Raw genomic sequence first — 13,377 nt, 5'->3', positions numbered from 1 at the left:
GAAAACGAACATCACAAGCTCTACTGGGATCGCACTGTTCTCACAGACCGGAAAATAACCCACAATAGATCAGACCTCATATTGCTCAATAAGGATGAGGACACAGCACTGTTCATCGACGTGGCAATTCCAAATAATAACAATCTTCTAGATAGACACACTGAAAAAATTTCAAAATACAGAGATCTCGAGGAACAAACCAGAAGACAGTGGAAGCTGAAAGATATAAGGACCATCCCTATTGTCATTTCATCTACAGGCCTGATACCGAAGAAACTACTAGAGAACTTGAGAAAACTTCAGTTGGACGAAAATATTTATAAAGTCATGCAGAAGGCGGTACTGCTCGGAACGGCGAGAACTGTACGCAAGTACATGGGGAATGCAGAGGAACACCGTCTGCTCCAACAGGAATTGCGGGTGGAGCAGGAATCCAACCTACAGCAGGGAGCCGAGGAGCGACCCGAACCCGACCACCACCACGAGCCCGAAAACCTTGAAAGGGCTCCAACAGAGCTTAATCCTTTTGATATCTGAGATATCTGGAATAAGTGAATTTTTCTCTGGAGAGGAGTGTGGAAGTCATAATAATATCTGTCTGGCCTGCCTGGCAGCTATCTGGTAGATGGCCTGCCGGGCAGCCATCGTAACGACGTAGACGGTGCAGCCAGCCACGCCTGCTGTCCGCAGTCCCATTCCTTTTTCCTCTCACTTTCACATCCTTTATAGGGGTGCTCTTTCTGCTCTCATTTCTCTACCCCTCACCCAAACCGAGAAAGGGGAGCACAAACCCATGAAAATGGTGATAACGAGAAGCCTCGGAAACAAGTCGCTGCCTGGGGATCGTCAGGGCATGTCTGGGGCTGGCGCTGGACATGACAGCATGCGGGACGTCGGTGGCAGGATGTTGAGGAAGCGGGCTCCTGCTGCAAAAGAAGCTACAGCTCCAAAGCAACAACAGCAACCAACGAGTCCAATTCCATTGCCGACTCGAACCGCTGAAGGTGCTGCGCAGGATATTCAGCCAGTGCTCACCCAAGCGGGGTTAGTTAGAAAGCGCATGAAGTGGACAACGTCCATGAATGAAACTATAGTGCGCATATATAATAACTCCGTCACGGGACTAGGGCAGAACACGAACAACTATAGGAAAAGGCTCCATGAGGAATTCTGCAACGCCTACCCAAATCTCAATGTCACTGAACAACGAGTGGCAGACCAGTACCGCGTTATTCTGAGAAATGTACTAATACCAACGGCCCGACTCGACGCAATTAAACGAGAACTTCAGCGTCCGCGTGCAGTAGAGAATAACACCAACACCTCTGATGAAATTCACATGCAACAACAGGCAGAAGAAACTGATACTGACATTCCGTCTTGCAACGCAAGTGAGCCTGAACACCAGGACGATAGGGAAGAGCTCCACCGACAAGTTGACTCTGACATGAGGAGATGCTTTGCCGAACTGAAAGGAACAGATCCACTTCATCGAGTAGCACCTCCACGGCTCAATACATCCAAGAAACTGTCACTTATAATCGAGATCTTGAATAAGGACGTTTTACCTGAATACCTAGAGAACGGAAGTTCATTGGAATATCTGCATCTAGTTTTTCAGTGTGCAGCGCTTACGACAGCGAAAACCATAGGGGCAAAAATTCGCCAAACGAACAATGATGGTCCAAAATTACACAAATTACACGCGCCAGCATGGCAGAAACGTCTTCAACACAAAACAGAAAGGCTAAGAAGAGACATTGGACGACTGACGGAGTACTTGAACGGGAATCGAGGAAGAAAGGTTGTGAAAGCTGCCAAAGAGATCATGGATAGAAACAGGACACACACAGAACGAGAGACGGAGAATGCTACAGCTCACCATTGCCTCGACACTCTGAAGCAAGAATTAAGTCTGTATGCAGAACGCCTGAGGAGATATAAAAGCAATTATAGCCGGAAAAGAGACAATAATTCATTCGAAAAGTCGGAAGAATCTTTCTACCGGTCACTCACATCTTCGGATTGAGAAAATGGAAAGTTACCACCAAAGGAAGCCATTGAACAATTCTGGACCGAACAATTATCAACGAAACCACAGTTCAATGGAGATACCGGATGGATTGAAGATGCAATTTATGCCCATATACAGGGGTAAAATTCAGTCCGAGAAGGATCACTCGATGATCACTTAAATGCGGCTAAAATACAGTAGTTCTATAATTCACTAGATGGTCATTAGTGATGATATAGTCAAGTTTAGAAACAGAAATTCTACCACTACTATATGTAAATACTCTAGTTGCTTCAGTAGAGGTGACTTTCAGATGAAAACAATCCATTAACTCGTTAAGTAATCTGAATTCGTTCGAATCAGGACTTAGATAATCTATATTTAAGTCTCTACATAGAAAGACATAGTCTATTCGATCAAAACAAGCCTGAAGGGCACAAAATAACTTTTCAAAAAACAATTCAATATTTCCAGTACCAGGTCTGTAAATACTTATAATGCCCAGTCGGGAATTTTTAACAGATACTACAATACCACACATCTCAGTAGAAAATTTTGATACAGAAAGTTTATTGACTTGGAGACCTACCCTTGTAAATACCATTGAGCCACCATGTTGTCTTTGATTACGACAAAAATAATCCGCCAGATCATACCCCGCAATTGACACAACACTAACACTATCCAAACTGCACCAGTGCTCTGCCACACTGAACACATTGGGGCGTGTTTCCTTAACGAATTCTTCTAGTACATCCAATTTATTATAAATTGATTGCAAGTTTAATTGAATAAGCTTGAATTCACCCTTATCCTGGACATTTGAAAGGGAATTTATTCCAGTCGCTCTTTGAATTTCCCACGCTGGAAAAAACGATTAACACTGACCTTGTTCGGCCAATTTGTGCTCACGAGAGCTTTCTCATATTCAGTGTCGGAAATCAGGACTTTGAATGAGGAATATGAGTCCGGGTATTTTGATTGCAATTTTTCACATTTAATGTTGGAGAAATTCTGTCTCAGAAAATTTTCTAAGTTTTCGACTGTGGTGTCAGGTCTCAGGTTAGACACATGAAAAGCTTTGAATTTGTCCAACCCTTCCACTTCTGATTTCCCAGAAAAGGTACCTGTTACCAAGGTTTTCCTGGGTCGACGATTTGGTCGCTTGTGGCTGACTGTCTTCCAGTTTGTTTCATTTTTAGATTTTGTGTCATCGAAGCAAGTTGATGTGCCCGGATGACTTAATTCCTTCACTTTGGTTCGGACAGAATCACGTTCTCGCCGAGATAGTTGTTGCTTCCGTGAATTTGAAGGATCGACAATTGGAGATTTTGTAACGCATACTTTCTCCGCATACGTTGAACGGTGGGGAGCATCGGTTACAGCACGCTCAGAACTAAAGTCAGAGGGACCTGAGATGACGTCATTGACTACATATTCGCGGTTAATCTGAAGTTGCTTATCTTCTGTATGACATATGGATGACACTTTGTTGAATTTATTTAATTCTGTTTGTTTTGATTTCAAATCATTTTCCAGTGTTCTGATTTTGAATTTCAACAGTGAATTGTTTTCTATTAATAAATTATTTTTAGCTTCCAATTCGGCAATAATTTTTAGAAGGAGATCTTGATGTGTAGATTCGTTCGTTATAACTTTGCTACCAATCTCGGGCATCGGGGAAATTCCATCAGTCAATCTTTCACTTGAAACAGGGCCGGATAATTCAACGTCACAGCACTTTTTTTCACTTCACATCCACGAAAGCAAGATACACGGGTAGGTTATACTCGTTGGCCTTTTCTATCAGTATTTTTAGTGTATGTAGATGGTCGCAGGTTTCGTATCCTCTTCTGAATCCAGCTTGTTCAACCGGTTGGTATGTGTCAAATTTATTCGTCAATCTGTTATTGATGATCTTCATGAAGGTCTTGTATAACTGTGAAAGAATAGATATTGGCCTATAATTGTCTAGGACGGCAGGGTCACCTTTTTTGTGTATTAGTATCGTGTTAGCATTGTTCCACTTACTGGGTATCTTGCCCTCGAAAAGGCATTCATTATATAAGATTTTTAGATACACTCCAACTTTTGCCTCTCCTTCCTTCAAAACTCCGTCCTCTCCAGCTGCTTTGTTTCTTTTCATCTCTTATATTGCCCTGTCTATTTCATCCACCGTTATATCTGGCATTTCCTCAGAATTGACATTAGTTATCACTCTCTTCAAATTTTCCGTCGTTGCGATGGAGGGAGGATTTCTGGAACTATAAAGTTTTTCATAGTATTCTTCAGTTATTTTCACTAGCTCATTTTTGTTTCTGATTTCTGTGCCTTGGTTTTTCAGCAATATTATCTTCTTAATTCCCACTCTTGACTTCATGTTCTTCAGATTTCTATTATTTTCTATTATAGTTTGAATACGCTCTTCCTGTAATTTTTTCAATTCGGCTTTTATTTGTTTTCTTATGGTCTTATTTAGTTCAGTGAATTCAACTGTATTCCTCTTGTTATCATTTAGAAGTTTACGCCTTTTTCTCAACATTTCTTGGGATTTGTTACTGATCTTGAGCTTGTTCGTCTGTTTATGCGCGGCTATTCTGGAGCTCGCCTTCAATAACTGATCTGTAATGACCTCATTCATTTCATCTAGTGATAGCTCTTCTAGCTTCAGGTCACAAGGTTCCTTGAGGTGACTAGCGTATTGCGTGCTATTGATTTTAAGCAGTTCTGTATCTATTCTTTTTGAAATTACCTTAAATTTGTTTCTTTATAGCTTTGTTGGTATTCTCAATTTTGCTCTAACGAGTCTATGATCTCTTCCAGTATATACGTTGTTTATGGGGGTGACGTCTTGAACAATGAACTTTTCCTTTGCTAACACGTAATCTATTTCGTTTTTAGTTTTTCTGTTTGGTGAGATCCATGTCCATTTTCTCTGTGGTTTTTTCTTGAAGAAGGTATTGATTGCATAAAGATTGTTAGTCTCCAAAAAATTCATTAGAATTTCCCCTCTCTCGTTTCGGTTTCCATATCCAGAACTACCTATAGCTGTTGTTATTGTTTCGTAAAATGCCTCAACTTCTTCGTCGTCGTGGGTTGAGGTTGGGGCATAGATCTGAATATTCTTCAGGCTAACTGTTTTGTTTAGGCTAATGACAACAATTGCCACTCTTTCTGAAACTCCTGTGAAATTCTTGACCCTATCAGCATACCTTTTCGAAATCAGAAAACCCACCCCGTCCAGGGTGTCGTTTTCTCTTCCTTTATAATATAGAATATTACCGGACTCCAATTTGTAACAAGCTTCACCTCTTCTCTTCACCTCAGAAAGGCCGACTTTATCCCATTTCATGGTTTTAAATACTTCTTCCAGTTCCAGCAGTCTTGCGTCATTACTCAGAGATCTCACGTTGTATGTTGCGATGACAATATTCATATCCTTATCCGTTCCTGTTCGTATCCGTTGGCAGTCTTTCCTATACTGCTTAATTATTATATACAATTTGAAAAGGAAATATTCAGACCACAGATTAATGGAACAGAGCTGGTCAGCAGTCGCTCAAAGTCCGGATATCCAGGTAGCGCGGGTACACGATGATATGTTTATTTTTTTATTCATGGTACAACAAATACAAACATGTTGTACATTATATTGAATGATACATTTATATACAGGGTGTCCCACTAGTGCCGCAGCGGACGATACAACGGAAGCAGTCAAAGTTTGGCGAAAATTTTTGATGCAAACTTGAAGTACTCCAAGAATAGCACAACCTTTAAGTATTTTCGAATATATCGGGTGTCCCACAAAAGGGAAATGGAGGTTGACTTTAATTTTTTAAATGGCACACACTATATTCAGTAGTGTTTCTCAATTTTCTAGAAGAATTTCCTGCATGCTTTTGTATACTTTTCAGATATTTTTCTACGATAGTTATCGAAATATTTGCCATTTCGACAAAAAAATGATACCTGTAGAGGATATGTTATTTGATTATAATCCACGAACCCTTGCACATACCAATAACAGCTGTACATGGATTGAAAGACAAGATTTCAAAGAATCTTTAATAATAATAATAAAGCATCTCTAGCATATGAAGTGTCCACATAAAGACTATCAACATGACGAAATTCAAATAGATTTATCTTAATTTTTTCAAATGCAATGCCTATGATTTTTTTTTCATTATATGCATATTATGTATATGATTTGTCAAATATCATCATATACATCTTACATCAGTTTCTGAAGTGATCTCAAATGAATAGTTATTTTAAAAATGAAAAAAAAATCATATGCATTGCATTTGAAAAAATTAAGATAAATCTATTTGAAATTCGTCATGTTGATAGCCTTTTGTGGACACTTCATATGCTAGAGATGCTTCATTATTATTATTAAAGATTCTTTGAATTCTTTAATAATAATAATTAATAATTACATAACTCTTGCTGATTTTTGTCGCCAGCTCTCGGACTAATAGTACCCGATGCGATCTTCAACATTAGTAATCGCAACACCTCTCATCCCTATTTAAAATCAAGTGCTGACATTTGTTAAGGAGTCAGTTAAGAAATTGGAGGATACGAGCGATTTTCCATATTTTTATTTTCAAGTTGGAAAATCGAAGTTTTCATTTTACAACCCTGTATGCATATATATGTATCCAATCACTTATTCCAATGGAAAGTTTTTTACTTTTCATATCATTTCAACAATTTTTCCAATTTCTCATTCAATTCCAGTTACTACTATGACAGGACAACATTTTTCGAATCATCAAATATCCATTCACGAAGTTGTTGTTTTTGGTAATATTCCTCGCTTGTGGTAAGGCATTCGTCCCAATTCACGTAACTCTCACTATATTCTATAATTCATGAAATACCTAATAACAAACCTGGTGCAAGTTCCATTTCCTCTATGGATTACGATAAGTAAATTTTTTTACGCGATAAAATTCCAACTTATCATTATACCTACTCTTTCAAACCGGAATTATGAGTCGAGCACCGGAAACTTCGAATGCGGGAGAGGGCGGAAGTGGGGGTTGAGGATGTAGCCGATTCTTCCCTCTGTCTAACAAGTGAAGCCCCAGTTTGAATAATTGATGTTTCGTAAGAACAAACTTACGCAACTAAAGGGGGCTCGCCTTGTTTTTCTACTTTCACTACAGAGCGCCAGCCAGTTATGCTGTCTTACCTTCGTCCTGAATTACTGCCGTTCGTACATATTAAAGTTTCTCCGAACAATTTAGTATTGATCTTAAGTAAATGTTAACACACAAAATTCATACCTGCGGTATCTTATATTTTAAGTTAATATAAAAAAATGCACGAATAGATCAATTTTGGTCCTTTGTCCCGAATTCAAAGGCAAGGGATACGTCGATTGATCCCTTGCGACGGCTTTGATTATTTTCCCAACGATATTTTTTGGCAAAGACCCCTTAATTTTTTTCACAACTATTTATTTGCATCCTGTATGTATTTCTTCTTGATTTTATGTGTTTGATAAACACAGATCAAGATCCTGTTGTGGAAATAACAGTTTAGTATAGGATGAAGGTTTCCGCGAATTACTGAGAGAATGGAACAAAAAAATTAGTTCAAACTTTTATTAACAATTTCCAAATCGGAAATAATTCACAGCTAGAGTATATGCTACAGGATGGAGCATTTGCTACAATGCTATATTATTATTATTTTTGTAGATAACAGGATCAACAGGGCGCTACTTTCATCATCACTGTACTCCTACAAGGAACAGAATGTTGGTGAAAATATTAAATATGTAACTGGAGAGGCACTCAACAAAAGACAAAAGGTGTTTGTCACTGTATGTGGTATTCACTCTTCTTCAAAAATGCATAATAGCATGACAGCATCCGTTAAACTCAAATTATTTTCATCGCCTCCAGAAAATACTCTATTTTTTGTGAAAATATCCCTATTTTGGTTAGAATTTTGAAAGCAAAATAATTCTTTGGATTTGAGTTCTGTTTTGATACCAAGTTCAAATTTGGCGTCTTATGTGCTCAGGCACTCATTATTTATTGAAATCATATATCTATTATTCCCACTGAACTATACTCAAAATAGAAATCGCACAGCAATAGATACGAGCAAGCCCAGAAAGATAGTCAATAGAGTGTCGGGCCTTTCTGTCTGCCAGGGCCGTAGTGAGAGTGTCGTTCCCTTGAATTTCTATTCCGATTTTTCCATATGGTAAATATTTTTCAATGATAATGATTTTATTACCTTTTTATTGTATTGTCAACTCCAAATTGAGTACCAGAATAATCTTTATTCCTTTTAATCATTCCTCATAATAAGACCATTCCCAGGTGACCAGTAACATATCTGTTATGTTCTCTTGGGAGATCGATTTGGGAACTTTGTTATGTGTTATTTTTCTGTAACCATTACGTGTCTGATACGATATTTGGGATGTACTTGTGCTGTATCCAAATTATATCCACATTTTGTGAATTTCATGTTCCCACTCCATGATATCTAGGTAACATATTTGAAACATTGTTCTTTATTTGCCATGTAACATTTTCAGATCATGAACAGAGCATGACACCATAAGGGTTTCAACAACCGTCGAGGGCGCTGTAAAACGTAAACAGATATGGAGGATTGTGAGAAATGCTATTGATACTGCTGTCGTTTTTATATGTTTTTATTATCATTTAGACGTTTTGTCAGTTGAATAGTGGATTACTGAAAGTGAAGTGCAGATATTGAACGTTTGATTAGTTATACCATTAATACCATTAATTTCCAGGAGAACGTAAGAGACTTGGGCCTGATTGTGGACAGCTCGTTGAGATTTCGTGAGCATGTTATGTGTTTGATCCGGAGAGCGTATGGGGCCCAGAGGATGCTCTACCAGCATAGATCTTATTTGCCTACTACTACAAAGAGGGTCTTGTGTGAGAGTTTGGTCATGTCAAAATTTAATTATAGTTCTACTGTCTACATCTTTTGTCTTGACCAAGAAACATTAGGTCGAATACAGCGTGTTCAATATAGCTGCATCAGGTTCATATATGGGATTAGGAAATATGAGCATGTCTCGCATATGCTAAAGGTGCTGTGCTGGTTGCCAATAAAAAAATGTTTTGAGTATTATGCCTTGTGTACTTATCATAAAATTATAATTGAGAAATGTCCGCCATATCTTTACAACAAACTGAGGTATAGAACTGATATTCATAATTTGAATGTAAGACATAGGAATCTGCTCTCTTGTCCCCAGCACAGAACGGCCATCTTCCAGAGGAGTTTCAGGAACAATGTGGTAAAATTTTATAACGCAGTGCCAAATGAGTTCAAAACGTTTACTCTCGTAAGATTCAAGAGAAAAATCAGGGCTCATCCCTTCAGGCTCTGTATGCATAATATATCTGATTGTTTTCGAGAGTCAGTTTTTTTTTCTCGTTGTTTCAGATACACCTTTTTTATGTTTATTTTTTTTTGTAAATTCTGCTCATTGAAATTGTATTGTTGTTTAACTTTTTTTTCTCTCTCTTTAATGCTTATTCCAAATTGTGTCACATAACAAGGGTTAAGTGGTAGAGCACCTACTAGGTGAACTTCCCCTTGAGGTTTGAATTGGGAAAATAAAGACATTATAATTATTATCATTATTATTTGTGTGTTATAGTGATTTTCCAGTGAAATGGTGAATTACTGAAAAGAATGTGCTATGGATACCGCACTGAAGGTCAATAAATCATTTTTCGTATTTTCATAGCAGTCCTATGAAACATAATAGGATATGATTTCATTATATTCAGCATATAAAAATTATATTTGAATAAATAATGTCATGTTTGGTGACGATTTCCATATAGGTTATATCATCTCGTGTTGCATGTACCTCATATGTAGAATGTAGAAATAAATGAATAAATCGTATATATTTCAGAAAAGTATGCAATATGCATATAGTATTCTTTTCATTCTCACAACGCATAACATAATCTCAATTTTTCTAAAAACTTTTTGACCTAAGCCAATAGATTAGTGAACTGCTGATAAAGCTTTTTATGGAAAGCATAATTTTGAGTTCAATATTATAGCAAAAGTTTATATTTATTTCCGTAATTTTTCATCTCTTTGTTGAGGCGTTTTCAATAACAAATGAAACATAAAAACATAACACATAAAAGTAATATATATAGATCTCCCATGAAACGAATATTCGCATGATCAATATTTTGAACTATTTATCCTTCTTTCAGAAAGGAGATGTGTTCCTTTTTTGAGGCGGACATAAGATCATAGCTGCTACATAAGCGCTCTGTATTTGTACTCTTATTTTGATATATCTGTTATAAAACCAGGAGCGCGGGATACATTTCTGCTTCATAACCTTTATGAGATAAGGTCACCTGGGTTGTTTTCTTCACAAATATTCTTTCAGAAAAATATCAATACACAAAAAGAACTTACGAAAAGTGACATATTTTGCATATATTTTTTACGTCTCTCTTAGATTACCACCATCAAATCATTATAAATAGCAAAGGTCATGAGCATACATACAGGCTGTCCCGTAAAGACCACGTCAAACGAAAACGGAAAGTAAATCAGAATGTTCTCTATCTGTTGTGAAAAAATCGTTCATATGAAAGTCCCACAGCTTTCGAGATATTTGATGTTTTATGAAAATGTTGAATTTTTTCACATAAAATGCTTTCTCTCTTGCGGAAGCTACAATTAAATATTTTTCGAATCAGTTTTTTTCCGTAAATATTGTTGAATGATTACTTCAATTCATGCAGTGAAAAATACCACAAAATATTATACAGAATTTCAAAAAAAAAAAATTAAAATTCATGTTCTGAATGAAGTGTTTTCTCGTACTGAATTCTATCGGACGTGGTATAAAAAAAGATACTAGAGCTTTTCTGCATATTACGTTGAAAAGTTGGGGATTTGCTTATAAAAGCAGATTTTCCCCCGCGACGGCTATCTTTTCTCTTCGATTCTTCATAGTGAATAACCTTTGATTACCTGTGTTTGCGACGAGCCATTCAACAAATTTTTAGTTCTAGACGTTTTATTAGAGTAAATTTTGTTTTGCGAGGTTTAGTGCTTTTGAAATTAATTTTTATTTTTGTTTTCCGCGAGTGCTTTGAAGTAAAGGAGGTAGGTTCCCGTCTATACCGTTCAGTTTCTTTATTAGACCTAGGTACACCGGTTATTTCTTTGACACTGCTGTACTGTATCGCTTTCTGTTATCTTTCACCGTACTTTACTCTGTTTCGCGAGTCTGACTTTTTCTTCGCTATCAGTCATGGAGCGTAAGCCCTTGGGGTAGTGAATAAAAGTCTCGTGTAGATCCGCCCTGGTTGTGTTTCTCTTAGTTTCAGAGAAATATAATTAATTACATCCCGATACCATATAGCAAGTCATTTCACTTCGCGAGGTCATCCTTAGTAGTCATTTCGTCAGTTCTGGTTGGCGCATTTTATTGAACAACCTTTGATTTTTCACTCTTCCCGGTATAAACTTTATAATTATAATTATAAAGTGCTCGTCATCGGATCGAATTTCCAGAATGTACATTTACTGATCGATTCGCTCATATTTCATACCTACACATATTTCCGTTGTTTATTTAATCAGTTTCCGAAGGTGTGAATACACTGGTACATAATTTAATTTTGACTACTTCGTTATCGCTGCCACCCTAGATAACAGCGAACTCTGTCTCCGACTAGCAGCTACTCTGGTAGGTTTGCTATTCTTCCTAGTGAAAAGAATAGCTGGCGCTCGAGATAAGTTTCTCCGAGGAAACCACGTTATATACTCTGCGCTGTTATAGTTTTTATCTGTTCACAATGTTGTTCACATGTTAACCATGAAAAATCAATGTCATTATGAAATTAAATATATTAGATTCATCCACCATCAAATTCTCCAAAGAAGTTATACCTTGTCCAATGGATATTAGGCTCACAATACTTGGGTAATACAAACTCCTCTTCTCATCTGACCATTCCTTGTTCAAGATGAACATGTTGTGTGCCTCCAATTCATCTGACGAAAATAGAGCAGAACAATCTGTACACGATATTTTCTTATGGGTGCCTCTAAAAACTAAACCAGCAACATAAACTAGTAAAAAAGTTTCTGCACAACCCCCATTCACATCTGCTTCAATTATGGATACCGTCTCCTCTGTTGTTATTTCTGGCATAAATATGACTTTCACTTCATTAGCTGTACATTCTCTTTCTTTCTCATCTTTCATCAGAAACTATTTCAAATGAGAAGATCATTTTCTGTCCTTCTCAAAATTTGAATGAGTGAAACAATGAATCTGATTGATCAAAATTTGGGCTTTCAAACTACCCAGAAATCGAGAAGCAGAAGTATTATCATTACATCCTCATCCATATCTGATGCATCCAAATAGGTTTTCTAAAGGATCTTGATTAAGAGACCTTGGACGCAATATCGTGAATGTTTTAGAATGCATATATGCCCAGATTCCGCTGATAGCATTCAGAGATGGAATCCAACCCATTTGAGATGGTGCTTGACCTGTCCGCTTTTTGAAAGCCCTTCAAATTTCCAACTCTTCACCATTTTGTCCAATATTCAATATGAGGAAAGTTTTCACTGATATTACATTTCAACTCCTTTCCTGACTAATTGATGTTCCCATTAAACTTATCGAATAGCGTATCTAGTTCCATCAGGAATGAGGCTGTAGCAATACACTCCTGTTGCATTGTTCCTAAAAATTAATATTCTATAAAAAAAAATGAAAATGAAGTTGTCTCGTATGTTGAGAGTATTTTTCATAGATACGCTAAGTTTCTCACAGAGTTTTTAGTAAGGAAAATTAATTATTTATGTCTCTATTCAGTTAAAAATAACACTGAATTTGTTGAAAAGATTCGTGAAGTGCCACTCGATCAGAGTTGTAGCTTGATTTCGTTCGATGTCCACAATGTTTTACAAATATCCCAGTTTCACAGACACTTGATATACTGAAAGATCTACTCGTTTCTTCGTCCCTTAATGATGACGTTTCTAGACCTTGTTTTCACTTGTTAAATTATGAATTGATCAGAACTACTTTATTTTTGACAATAAAATTTTTGTACAGAAGGACGGTTATCCGATGGGTAACCCTCTTTTGCCCCTTCTGTCCGAAATCTTCATGTGGTTTTTCGCGTTAACATTATTATTTGGATCGAATAGTCCCCATTCAAGTAAAATATAATTTTACGCAAGATATATTGATTATATCGTGGTGGTTTGGGTGGGTGATGATTTTTAGTTAGATTCTTTTTTGATTTGGCTCAATGGTCTGCATAACAATATTAAGT

General features: G+C 37.0%; 1 protein-coding gene across 1 annotated transcript; it reads right to left on the bottom strand.

The window, feature by feature from the left end:
* Nucleotides 1-4,163: 4,163 nt before the first annotated feature.
* LOC123315083 lies at nt 4,164-12,290 on the bottom strand. The gene is made up of 3 exons (XM_044900677.1): nt 11,997-12,290; nt 4,845-5,495; nt 4,164-4,766 (listed from the first exon to the last, which is right to left on the bottom strand). The coding sequence occupies exons 1-3, from the start codon at nt 12,288-12,290 to the stop codon at nt 4,164-4,166; spliced, it is 1,548 nt and encodes a 515-aa protein (XP_044756612.1).
* Nucleotides 12,291-13,377: the final 1,087 nt, after the last annotated feature.

Source organism: Coccinella septempunctata, chromosome 1 (assembly GCF_907165205.1).
Source record: "Coccinella septempunctata chromosome 1, icCocSept1.1, whole genome shotgun sequence".
Lineage (NCBI taxonomy): Eukaryota > Metazoa > Arthropoda > Insecta > Coleoptera > Coccinellidae > Coccinella > Coccinella septempunctata.
This window is presented reverse-complemented; position numbering and strand designations above follow the sequence as displayed.